The sequence below is a fragment of the Tasmannia lanceolata genome, unplaced genomic scaffold, assembly GCF_043159265.1.
Source record: "Tasmannia lanceolata isolate RefF3 unplaced genomic scaffold, GAP_Taslan_0.1 ptg000011l, whole genome shotgun sequence".
NCBI classification, from domain to species: domain Eukaryota; kingdom Viridiplantae; phylum Streptophyta; class Magnoliopsida; order Canellales; family Winteraceae; genus Tasmannia; species Tasmannia lanceolata.
In genome coordinates, this window is record NW_027518688.1 from 16,905,939 (window position 1) to 16,919,543 (window position 13,605).

Sequence of the window (13,605 nt, forward strand, 5' to 3'; positions counted from 1 at the left end):
AATCTTTGCAGGCTTGGCAGGCTATCGGCTTCCAATCGTATTCCACCAGTTGGGGATAGGAATCTAGGGGGGTGTGAATATGGATAAAATCGGGGAGCTTCGTCCCTGCATCAACTTCCACACATACTCTGGCGAAGCCCAGTCTTGTCCCTTCGGCTGTTTTGGAATCCATGTATAGGGGTTTCCCTATAGAACTTACGATTTTACTGAGACCTCTTCTGGACCAGAATTGAAGTTGGAGACCTGGGAGCTTAATCCAGAGAGGTATATTTGAGAGTTTGAGCTTCTCCAGAGAACATCCAGGAACCCATTTATGAAGGATTAGGGGTCTACCACTTACATTCAGAACCCGACTTTCAAGAGCATTTTTACAGTCTTCTGCAGAGGAGAACTTGATGAGGAAGAAATTTTTTGCCATGGGAAGGATGTGGAGGAAGCCTTTTGTTTTCCAGCTTCTGACGAGATGATCATGGAGAGCTTTGAAGTACGGTTTTTTTCCCAAGAGGTAGCCTAGAAGGCAATTCGTCCATTTTGATTTTGCTTTTTGAAGGTCGTTTTCCTGGAGGTGAACTTTCGTGAAATTAGGATCTTCAGAGAGACATTCTGGAAAATGGTCGAGCTCAGTGCTTTCAGCTAATTTCGAGGATTTATTCTCATTGAAAAGACCTCTCCAGCTCTTAAGGCTGTCACGGTTTTCTGGAAAGGGGCTTTGGGAAGTGGTTGGCGGGATTGCCTGAGAAGGGGTTGAAGCTTCTTGAAGGGGTTGGGGGCATAAGTATGGGCCAGCAATGGGGTGGAGGGCGGTAAGATCGGGAGATTCCGAAATTGAAATTTGAAATGAGGGGGGCTTCAAGGAAGAGACTGCAAGAGAGGAGGCGGGTCCCGTTTGTCTGAGACAGACGGAGTTTGAATTTTGAATTTTCAGAGAGGGGCCAAGATATTTTTCAACTTTTCCCGCTGCTGCAAGTTTGAGATTAAGAGGGGGACTCGGGCTTTGAGGCGGGCTATGACCCGAAGGATGCAGGGGGGCAGAAGATAGACGTAGAAGGGGAAAGTCCTGACTTTTCAGAGTTGATGGAGACCTTTCAGCTGACAGGATAGGAAAGGAAGAGTCTTTTTCCTGGTTAAGGACCGAAGGGCAGGAGGACGAACCGAGATTACCATTTGTAGTTACGGGTTCAAAGGGGATATTTTGAATTTCCAAAAGAGGAAAATTAGAAGGGAAGTCTTCTTCTCTATTGGGGCAGAGAGAGGTAACAGGGGGGAGGAAATGGCCTAGGGAAGGCGGTGGGGGAGGTTTGAATTCAATCAGAAGTTTTGGATCATGAGGGATGGGAGGCTTTCCCAATGAAGCAGGTAGACTTTTCTTCTTTTTTTCTGCTAGGGGGGCCAAGCGAGGAGATTTAGGAAAGATTTTGTGAGTGCGGGTACCCTTTTTGGCATGAGTGGGGATGGCAAACTCAAAGTCTGAGGGGGAAAAAAGGGAAGGTCTTTTTGCAGGGGGGGGGGGGGGACTGGAGGAAGAAGGGGGAGGGGAGAGCGGGAGGGGGAAAACTCCAGGTCAAGATGTCAACCAGCAAGAGGCGGGTAATCGCCAGAGGAAGCGGAAGACTTAGGGAAGCTTGGAACCGGAGAAGCTAGCATCGGCCAACCTTCAGATACTACCTGCAGGGAATCCGTACCCTTAAGCTTATCAAACCCAAATTTCTCCTCAAGGCCCAAAGGATCCTCAGAAAGGGGAGAAATGGAGGGCGAAGACCAAAATCGTCCTCTAATCTCTTCAATCGGAGGTTTACCAGGATCCGGAGGATCCCAAGGAGGAAGAAAGCTCGCTCGAAGAGCGCCAGAACCAGGACCGGAGGTGGACTCCATCCTCCTTCAAAAGGGTTTTTGCAAAGACCAGAGTCTTAAAAAATATATTCCGCCTGCTTCTTAACAAAACAAAACCAACAAAGCCCCAGACTTTATTTCTTCGTGCAAGCTATTGCATTTGTGAGACCAATGTTTTGAAAACAGGAATAGTAAATCGTAAGATTAGATAGATAGATAGATAGATAGATAGAATGAATGAATGACTGGTTCAAATCAGATCGATTCGTTAGAACTTCTCCACCTTCTTTGTCCTCTTTTTTTCTACAAGAGGATTTTCAAAGGCTTCTTTTAATACAAAAGGGAAAGGGGGCCTTCCTATTTTCTTTCAAAAAAAAAAAAAAAACTTAATTAGGATAACTCGCATGGTTTTATATAAATCCTACGATTTATGATTGAATGACTCCTTTTAATACAAAAGGGAAAGCGGGCCTTTTTGAAAGAAAATCTTATTTTCTTTTATACAAAACTTAATTAGGATAGGTCACATGAATCGTACAATTTATGACGATAAAAATCATAAGATTCGTACAAATTAAGATTCAATCATAGGATTAACATCATAATCTATGAGATTTAATTTGGATCGTAAATCGCAACAATGGGTGGAACAGCCTCCACCGGTGAACAATTGGCAAATTTGTCTTTGAAGATGCGAAGCCCAAAGAAGAGTGACCAACTCTTTGCTTCATTTGAATCTTTGCCGATTGGTGCTGAATACATTTGGTAATCTACCCAATGTGTGCTAAACCCTCTCCTCCAAGATTTGGTTTGATGCCGACTGCCGAGGAGACCCCTAGACCCCATATCATGTCATAAGAAGAAACTTGCCACAGGACTTTCCTTCGTTTCCCATTTGCTTAGACCAATTGGAAAAAGATACACCATAGTACAAAGAAAGGCTCCATAACATTATACTAATACAATCCCACTATAGAAACAACCCTTTTTCCAGCAGCATTTCACCCTCTTTTTGTTTGTTGTCTCCGCAAAATAAAGTCATTTTAAGGTCAATACAAAAACAATAGGGGCTGAAATGCTGAGATATGGGTGAAAATATCATTTCCCTATATATGAATCGCATGAGATATATATAAATTACAGAAAGCCATTGTAATGAAATTGAGCTCCCATCTCAATCTAACAAATGTGTGAACTTAGCCTTTCCTCGATGATTTTCACTGACCTTTAGACCATGTCTGGCTGCAAGAAATTTTTTTTCATGATAAATGAGTGTCGAGGTGAAAGAGGTGTCGGGCGGGGTGAGAGGAGAGATTTGAGAAGGCTGGTTGAGATTAGTGTGAAAAGTGGCTAAAAAAGTCGATCGGATTTTGAGTATAGTTTTTTGTTTCCTGATATTTAATTAGCCCCTTCTCACCACTTGGAGACGCTAGTTTCCTGTATTTTGTTTCCTGATTCTTAGCCACTACACCTACCCAACGCCTCTCACCACTTGGAAGCACCAGTTTATCATTGTGGGGGGGATTTTCATGGTAGCCAAATGCGCCCTTACTTAGAAAGTTTTTTTCCTATAAATCCAAAATTAGTTCTCAATTAATAATTGAAAATATGAATTGATCAAAAATTTTAACTGTTTAGAAAATACCTCCAACAGTCCCTAAATAGTTCACTAATTCAAACTAATTTATTGACAAAAATGCCCTTCTTCTAAGAGCATGACTCCTTCAAAAGTTGGGGCAAAAAGTTCAGAAAGAAAACCTTCGACAGAATGGTAGGCGTTGCAATGGACTAAGTTTTTTTATTTATTGCATTTATGGTAGGCGATGATGAATCTCTTCTTCTCTAGGGTCTCTTTGATCTTCCCTCCCCAAGGACACTCCGATGGCAGGGTCCGATTCAAAATGCATAGTGACCCAGACTCACAAATGAAGATCCGAATAAGGACACCAAGGATTATTCTTTTAGATCTACTCGAAAGGCATTTTTGTCACGGTCGGTACCCGATGTTTGTTACTCATTTCACCCTTTCTATCTCGGTCTGACAAATACAATTATAACCTAATATCAAGCATGTAAAGATTCATCACTTGAAAAGATTTCACCTTTTCTTTACAGACATTTTTTTTTTTGAAAGATGGCATATTTTATTGATATTAAAATAGCAGTTGGGACCAGGAGTCCCTTCCTATATTACGGGATATGATTAAGAACCGGACCGGGCATACATAACAAGATCCCAGATTTTGAAGCTCTAAAGTAATCACCACACCCCAGGAGATAAAATAGCAAATCAAGAGTTTCCAGATTGAGACTAGTTTAAGCGAAAAACGTAGTCTCTCATGCCAAAACCTTTGGAGTTGCAGTTCCTCTGGATATAGATCGAATACATTCTCTTTGCTTTGTAACCAGGACACTCATCCCTCTATAATAAAAAACTATCACCATTCTCCCCAAATCTCCCCCGTACTTACACATCTAACAAATCTACTAGCTAACTTTGAAAAAACTCTTCTCAACCAGCTATGCCATGGCCCTAAGGCAGACTCCCCTAAAAGACAAAAAACTCGTAAATTCCTGGACTCACACCAAGCCATTGTGAAAGACCTAATTTGAAACGGGAGCTCATTACTTGTCAAGAAACCCCTCCCCAGCCTTCTTTTCAACCTCTTTCTCTCTTTCCTTTCTTTCTTCCAAGTCTCTTGTCGCCATAGCCAAGAACATTTCTTTAGTCGCCCCCAAATCCTCCTCATATCCGATCCCAAAGACGAGAACATTTCTTTAGTCGCCCCCAAATCATCCTCATATTTGATCCCAAAGACGTCCGTCATTGATAACAAATCATCAAACTCTTCCGAGAACGACCCTCAATCCTCAAATTTTCCTGAATTATCTATCATCATTTTACCCTTACATTTAGTATCCACGATAGGCCCCAAACGCTCCCCAACTAGCTGACTTGCTTCCAACCCAAGCGAGTCGTGGGAAACAATAGGCTCATCAACCGAGACGGTCTGTATTTGCTCCAGACCCCTTATTACAGCCCTCTTTTCTGCCTCCCAGCGACAGCTACTGGTGCACCTTTTCTTCTCTAGAATCTTACTAAAGATGGGGAGTTCTAGGAGGGGCACATGCAATTCCTTATCATTTGTCTTCTCAGGTGAGTTATGGCAGTTACCCCCACTGTTTCTGGAGTCATTCTTTAGCTGAGCCCATCGCTTTTTTAGCGGGCTGAAAGAAACCTCACATGGAGTGGGTAATTCCTTCCTCGCCAGTTTTATGTCATAACTTATGTCTTTTAGGAGGTCTAAATCTTCAGCTTCGAATGTAAAGTCCTGAACATTCCTTGTGTTGCTAGTCTGGTTCACTTCCTCCCCTGACATAGCTCCATCTGGAAATTTATCGAAATCTCGAAGAAACTGTTGCAAATCGAATACGAGTTTTCTCTTAAGATGCCTCTGAGTCTTCTTTTAAAATCAGAAACGCCACCTCGAGTAGCTAGCAATCGTGCCTCCTGATTAGTACCTCTACGCGGTATATTACCTTTCCTAATACGTAGACGCTTCTCCTTGATATTTTTACTCTCCTTATAAAGTCCGTTTTTTTTATTTTTATAGATTTTTTTCTCTTTTGCCGACTTCAGTGTACAACTGTCAGCAAGGCTTTTTCGAAGAGCCTTACCCTTCTCGCCACGTGCTGCTATATTTAATGATTTCAACATTACCCATTTTTCGAGCTAACCCCACTTCCCACTCACAGCAGCAATTCTGCTATCTGACAACCTAGTCGGATTGTTGTATGTTGAAACAGGCGAGGAGCTAGGCAATTCAAAATTCAAAGAGGGACCCACCAACGACTCCCTGCCACAGCCATTACCCTTGGGATTAACGTCTGCCACATTTTCCGATGGGACGACCATCACCGGCGACGCCTTGTCGGAAGCCTGCATATCGGGGCCCTCAAAAAGAGTCAGAGTTATCTTTACTACTTGATTCCCCCCCCACCACCGACAATGCCAGGCTTTTAATACTATCCATGGAAATCACCTTAATTCCTACTGAATAAATGATAGAATCTATCCTTAGATTGATAAACGAGGAGATAGTCCAAAGGGGTGTCATGACCAGAGCCGAGGCAAAAGCCATATAGTGGTCATGGTTGCCATAAAGGTGGGTCTGGATCACCTGGCCCAGGTGTTAGCCAAGGATCTCCACGGTTGACGTGAACCATGCATGAAGGGGGATATCATAGAATCTGATCTTTATGGTTCTAGCACCCGTGCTATATGCAGGAAACTAAGGCTGAAGAGAAGAGAGGTATCCACCCAGGGCATCACCTCCATGCCTGAGAATAGAAATGGCATGGGATTCCGATTCAAAGCAAAATAAGATGTCCACTGAGTTGAGGGAAAAAAGGTTTTTGCAGATCGGGGAGACCCCACCATCGTCTAGCCCACTCCAAAACATCTTCCAACAGTCAGGATCCAGACTTACAAGCTCCCAATGAGGCAACTCTTGAGTAGACCTGGCAAACGGGTGGGTCGGGCCCGGTCAACCCGCGGGTGATGCAGGTGCGGGTCACACGGGTCGGGTCAGGAAGTGACCCGCATTTTTGCGGGTCAGAATTTAGGTGACCCGCGCGGCCCACGGGTGGGCTGGGTCAACCCGCAGGTCACCCGCAAATTCAAACAGTGGTTTATTTTGGTAAATGTAATCACTGGATTTTGACGAGGGCGGTATGCCAGCACCGTGGGATGATCCAAACCGTCCATTAGATGGCTCACAGCCTAAATAGGTTGTGCCCAAAAAATCATTTCAATAGGTTGATCCTAACCCTCCGATCTATAGAGGGTTAGGATCAAGTGATCAACCCTATAACATTCAAATCGAAGGGTTGGGATCAACCTATGGTGCCAGCGACAACCTATTTATATTTTATGGTGCCAACCATAACCTATTCAGGCATCAAACCCTTAAAAAATAGATTAGTATGACAAAATCACCATCCTTTGCATTAGAAAGAAAAAAAGCCATCTAACTAGATTAACATGACAAAATCACCACCCGTAAAAAAGCAAAATGACCCGCGGGTTGACCCGACCCGACCCGTGTTTTTGCGGGTTGGGTCACCCGCGGGTCAGTTTTGACGGGTCACTAAAACTCAGACCCGTGCCCGCAAATTTGCAGGTGGGTCGGGTTGACCCGCGGGCACGGGTCGCGTTTGCCAGGTCTACTCTTGAGGTTCTTATTCCTTTCCTCCACCAGGCTAACTGGGATATCAAGAGCCGGGAGATCATCCTGAACAGAAACCTGAGGGGTTCCATCTTTAGGTCTCCAAACCATGGATGGAGCCAGCTTGTTCTTAGGTCCTGGGCATTTCCTACAAACATTGGGCGAGCTAAAGTTTTTATCATGGCACTTCAAGCACATCCAATCGCTACCATTCGATGGCACACGTCGATTAAACTCAGTAGCTCTGCGATCAGGGACTTTTCTAGCCCCAAATTCCAATCTTCTCACTCTAGTATCCATATCCTCAATGCTCCCCAAGGATCCAGAGCGAGATCTGGGGGGAGCCCATTGGGGTCTGACAAGAATGTATCCTTACCCAAACAAGCTTAAAGACTACCGGCAACAAATATTGAAAATCCCCATGGATTCAAACACTTCCAATGCATGATAACCGGATTCTATAAAATTTAAGAAATGCCCCGCGAAACGGTCAAGATTAAGACCGCGTGCGTGCAGGTGAGGGAATCCAGCGAGAAACTAGAGACAGGAGCCATCGGAGGGAGAATTCGGCGGCTTCTGAATACATCCCTAATGGTCATCTAGTCCTTTTCTTTACAGACATTAGCAGGCACAGATCTGCAATAGCCCCTCCAATTGAACCTTCTTCCACATGTAGTCAGACAGAATCATATATTTAAGAGATAGTTAGAGAAAATAGTATCTTATATTCAACTGAGGGCAAGAAAGTAACATTATTGAAGAATAAAACAAGGAAAATGAACAGAAGAACATATGTGATGGGTCAGTGTGAGATGAATTAGAATTTACAGGAAGACAAAAAAACAGTAGCAGCACTACCTTGTGAACCCCATCACCCAAGAAGTGCCAAGGAAGAAACAAAACATAAACGACCTCAATACCTCCCCGCGGCACCAGCAAGAACCCATTCTTTGAGAAGAATGGGCCGCGACTTTGATATTGGAAGTAGCATGTATGAACTGGAATGACCCAAAGTATAGCAATATATATCGATTGGTTAGTATAAATACTCTCAATCTTATGACAAGTCAAACGATCCCTGCCCTTCACTGATAGCATATAGTAGTTTCTTGAACATAATTTCCTGAAAAAGAGTAAAATAGAACTCGGTAAGGAACAAGAAAAGCATTAATAGGAACTCGGAAATTATTATAAGACCAGACCTTGGTTGAATAGGGAGGAAGCTTGAGATAATTAGCACAAGTCATAACACTTGGCAAATCATCATCAGCCGATTCAGATGGCCCAGTTCCATTTGATGCTGTGTTCGTCATAGTCGAAGAATGCTGCAGTCAGATGTAAAAATTAGAGGCATTAACACAAACATTTTAGAGAAAGTCTAAACTGAAGGGTGGGCTGCCCTTCCAAAAATCAGATGATAGGGCACCCTCATTGGTTGCTCATCACCAAAGTGCATTTATGATTTATGACAGCACCGGGCATTGTAAAAATAAATGCACTATGGTGATGAGCAACCAATGGGGGCGCCCTTTCATCTGATTTTTGTGGGGAAGCAAAAATGCTAGCATAGCAAATATAAACCATCTATGTAAGTATTAGATGAGTCATTTGCATACTACCTTCCTGACTATGGTCAATTTTGGATTCAACACAGCCAGACCACCCGGTGGAAGCCTAGGCGCACCGGTTACGAACTGGCAGAAAGCACGCTGCTGGTCTGGGTTGAACTCTCCCATGATCTCCAGTAACTACGGCATCAGTAACAAGAAAACAAGCATTTCGTGTTTTAGATGAGGTGAGAAATGAATATAAACTCTGAATGAAAATCTCTCCCTCGAAATTCGGAAAGTGAAAACATACATTAACAATTGCAGGGCTCTTAGCAGTGTATCCATGATCGAATTTTATATGATCGACCAGAGTCTCAGCCTGTAAAAAAGATAGCAGGGAGTATTTGACAATGACCCCAATAGGTGAGCCAACTTCTAAACTCATAAAAATTGTAAAATAATATAATATAAAAACAAGCTTACCTCCCACAATTCTCGGCGGCCACATAGTAAGTAGTCCAGTTCATGTGGAGAGAAGATTTGCAAAGATGTAATGTCAAATACCTGAACAACATTTTTTTCATAGAACACCAAATAACTTTTAAATCTCAATAGATAGAGATGCCCAACAGCGAAATCTACAAGAGTTCAAAGACGAATACAATTATAGAATGATTATAGAGCTCCAAAGCAAACCAGCACATAGGCCTCGGAACTGTTTTAAACCCACGAAGTATCAAGTGCCTGACAGGAAATAGATCGCTTGCGATGATTAAAAAAAAAGGTTTGAAAGATGCTCTTTTTAGTGTTCTACAAGGGAATCTACTAAGGGATATGTAGGAGACTTAAAAACTTAACGGGGTTTCCTTCGATCACGGAGGAGGGTATTTTTTGAGATAATCGATAACTTTATTAAATCCCAACTAAGGAGATCCAAGGCATAAGACGCAGGAAACAAGATGTCTCCCGGCATCATTACAACCAGTTACACATATGGCTCCATCCTATGAATTAGCCATCTCGGAGGAGTGTATTCTTTTCTTTTATGGGTAATAAAGTTTATTCTTGAAAGAGCTTCTGAGAAACAAAAATTAGGTGGGCGGTTCTCTCAATAAATTGTGACAAGGAAGTGGAGCCAGATGGATTCACCATGGCATTCTTTTAAGAAAAGTCAGATATGTAAACGAATGATGGTGGAAAATCTTTAAGGACTTCATTGAAGATGTAAGGTGAGCGTGGAATGTGGTGCCACTTCCGAGTTTTTAAGCTTAATAAAAGAAAAAATGATAAAAGATGTCAGGTTTCACTCGGGCCGGGTTGCCCAAGCCCTCAACCCAACCCCAACCCGAACTCAACCCGACTTATTTTCGGGCTGAACCTGACCCCTTAGTCTACGAGGTTGACAACCAAACACTACTTACCACTATTCTCCGAGGTAAGTTCCAGGCAAATCCAATGACTACTTATTGCACTTCTCTCAGAGTCTATTAGGGGTGCAACTCGGGTCGGGTTAGGTCGGGTTGAGGCCAACTCGGACCCAATCCGAATGACAATTTGATCAAATCCCCGGCCCGGTCTCAACCCGAAGAGGGTCAACCCAACCCAACCTGCATAAAAATTTCCCAACCCGAATCCGACGGTCTCAACCCAGCTGCAGAAATCAAAACAAACAAAACAGAAATAGAAGAAAAGATGTAACTTGGGCTGCTTCTATGCAGTGTCATAGGTGTCGAGAAAGATAGAAAGAGGTGGAAGATTGCAAGTTTGCAAACTTGAAATTCATCAGAAATGAGATCTGCCGGGCGCTTCAGAATCTCCCTGTCAGCGATCTAAATCAGCCTGAGGGGCTGAGGCAGGAAATTGCCTTCCCGTCGAACTTCTTCTGATCTTCTTAGAGATGATGAACTTGAAGAAGTCGCCTTGAGGTCAGCGGCGATCTCGCCGTGCTGGGTGGACAAGAGGATCGTGGGGTCAAGGATGGGGACCATGGTGCCATTGTCGTTTTGGATAAGGATGATGATTTCGTTTCGGTGAGGCACCACCAGCAAAGGATATGCGATTAGGGTGGATGAGAGGTTAGGGTTACTGGGTTTAGGGGTGGATATCCTTTAAAGTCTATCAGCAATAGTAATTAAACCATCCAAGTGAGTTTCAAACAATAAGTTCTGGCCAAGAAAATCAACTAGCTAATCAAACAAAATCAGATACCAAATAAAGTCTGACCTATAAATCAGATCAACACAAAAATGAAGAAAAAATATGGACAAATGGTATTTAATAGCGTGATGGGATAGGGGTGGATGATATACTCAGGCTATAGTGTCAGGGTGACAAGGATAGTATTGGTTAGGGAAGATAAAGAATAAAATTGATGGTGTAGGTGGTGTATTTATTTGCCTAAGGGCATTATGTTCTTTGTATCCTTCCTCTTTTAATCTAAATGCATACGTGAGGGGAGCATATCTCCATCTCACCATTTCTTCTCATTCTTCTCTCTTCTCTTCTCCTCTCAACATGGTATCATAGCCCTAGGGTTTTGATCCCCTAGGGACCACCATTGTTTCTCCTTCTCTTCTTCTTCTCCCTTAATCATCTCCCTCAACCTCATCCCTCATCCCTCTTCCCTCACCACTCCACCCTCGCCACTCCAGCATCACCACCTCATCTCTCCCTGACCTCACGTCTCTCCCTAACCTCACTGATGGGGATCCAAACTCAGGATTTCGAGTATACCAACGATGGAGAAGACATAGGGGCAAGGAGTTGACTTCGATTTGGATGGACGACCATATTCTTTGATCCAGATGTTTCAGATCGACGATCTGACGGCACAGATGTTGCAGACGCTTTTCATATGCCCGACCGGTCTACATACATTTTCAGAGATGATTCATATATCATGCGGGCCCTTTTGAGTCTTAGATGATTTTCTTGAGTTTTTCTTTTAATTTTAGGGTGTTAAAAGAATCTTTTATGAGTCTTTTTAGTTCTATGGGGTAATAGGGTCTTTTTGCATCAAAATAACTCACGTTGTGTGAGTTATGGTCGTTTTAAATTGGCCCCACATGTATTACGGGATTTTAAGTGGGAGCATGTCTTTGAGTCTTTAGAAAAGGGTAGTTAGGTCCTTAGGGTTTTCTATTGGTTTGATAAAAATACTTTATGTTGGGTTTGTAAAAGAAAACAGTATTGTCATTTTGTTATAAGATATGGAGAGCTTCTTGAAGAGAAGGGTTTCATCTTCTTTGGTGAGATGCCAAGGATTCTTTGGTGAGATGCCAAAGAAACTCATGGCATGAAGCCTTGAGATAAGTAGTGTTCTTGTATTACTGCTCATCTATTGATTTACTATTTTCTCTCCTCTTTTAGTTTTTCACCCAAAACCTACCTCCCTCCAAAAAAAAACCCTACACATCTTACATTTTCTTTTTTCACCTACCTCCTACCCAAAACACTAGAATACCTAATAAAAAAATCCTCAAACCTTAAAACACCATCAAAACCTATCGTAAACTTTGTAGGAATTTTTCCCAAGCCTAATCACCTATTTTAGAACCCAAGCCCTAAAGTTTTACTCATTTTTACCCACATTCACAACCCCCATAGTCTACACCATCCAGACATCCTTCGACAACTACCCGGTTTGTGTCCGCACAACTCGAAACTTACCCAAAGCCCCTTTTGAGGACCAAAACCTTCCACAGGCATATTGTTATTATGTGAGACCTTGTGAATTTTCGTACGTGAGATTCGAATACATTTTGTGGGGTTAACGAAATTTCTTGTTTGTGAGAATTGTGACTTCTTGGAATTCTTGCTATTTGCATGCATGTGTAGATTGATTACATAATTAAATTTACTCATGGATAATCTTAAAATCTCAATCGTTTAATCATATTTCCATGGTTGAATCATAGAAGTTGTTCCCATCCTACGTCACTCACGCCTCTCCTCCAAGCCACTCCACTCCTCCTCACTCTATTCCTCCCTCCCCACTCTATTCCTCCCTGACCTCACGCCACGCCTTCAACCTTGCAGCCCCATCCTTCCTGATTACTTGAACCCAAAAACCTAAGTCGCACAACCCTGCATCACTCTATTTAAGCTCTCGCCTCACCCTCCTCTTTTCTTCTTTTTGAAATCTTCATGTAACACTCTTTCATGGTTTAAATAATCCTTGGTACCTTCTTCCTTCCTCTCTTTCTTCCTTCCTCTCTGTGGCTCCGTGTTTCACCAGCTAGCCTTCATGTGTAGATTGATTACATAATTCAACCATGGAGAATTGTGACTTCTTGGAATTCTTGCTATTTGCATGCATATGTAGATTGATTACATAATTAAATTTACTCATGGATAATCCTAAAATCTCAATCGTTTAATCATATTTCCATGGTTGAATCATAGAAGTTGTTCCCATCCTACATCACTCACGCCTCTCCTCCAAGCCACCCCACTCATCTCCTCCCTCCCCCCTCTATTCCTCCCTGACCTCACGCCACCCCTTCAAACTTGCAGCACCATCCTTCCTGATTACTTGAACCCCCAAAACCCTAAGTCGCACAACCCTACACTCTATTTAAGCTCTCGCCTCGCCCTCCTCTTTTCTTCTTTTTGAAATCCTAATCTAAAGGCTTTTCATGTAACACTCTTTCATGGTTTAAATAATCCTTGGTACCTTCTTCCTTCCTCTCTTTCTTCCTTCCTCTCTGTGGCTCTGTGTTTCACCGCCTAGCCTTCATGTGTATATTGATTACATAATTCAACCATGGAGAATTGTGACTTTTTGGAATTCTTGCTAATTGCATGCATGTGCAGATTGATTACATAATTAAATTTACTCCTGGATAATCTTAAAATCTCAATCGTTTAATCATATTTCCATGGTTGAATCATAGAAGTTGTTCCCATCCTACGTCACTCATGCCTCTCCTCCAAGCCACTCCACTCATCTCGCCACTCCACTCCACCCCACTCATCTCCTCCCTCCCCACTCTATC

General features: G+C 42.7%; 1 protein-coding gene across 1 annotated transcript in view; it reads right to left on the reverse strand.

Moving 5' to 3' along the window:
- Nucleotides 1-7,763: 7,763 nt before the first annotated feature.
- Nucleotides 7,764-13,605, reverse strand: part of LOC143886506 (E3 ubiquitin-protein ligase UPL3-like) — a 38,214-nt gene continuing 32,372 nt past the window's right edge. The window contains exons 13-17 of the mRNA XM_077390500.1: nucleotides 9,092-9,172; nucleotides 8,919-8,987; nucleotides 8,678-8,806; nucleotides 8,261-8,383; nucleotides 7,764-8,181 (exon numbers count right to left, since the gene is read on the reverse strand). Of these exons, the coding sequence (XP_077246615.1) occupies nucleotides 8,116-8,181; nucleotides 8,261-8,383; nucleotides 8,678-8,806; nucleotides 8,919-8,987; nucleotides 9,092-9,172 (468 nt within the window). The 3' untranslated portion in view covers nucleotides 7,764-8,115. The remainder of the gene's footprint in view (nucleotides 8,182-8,260; nucleotides 8,384-8,677; nucleotides 8,807-8,918; nucleotides 8,988-9,091; nucleotides 9,173-13,605) is intronic.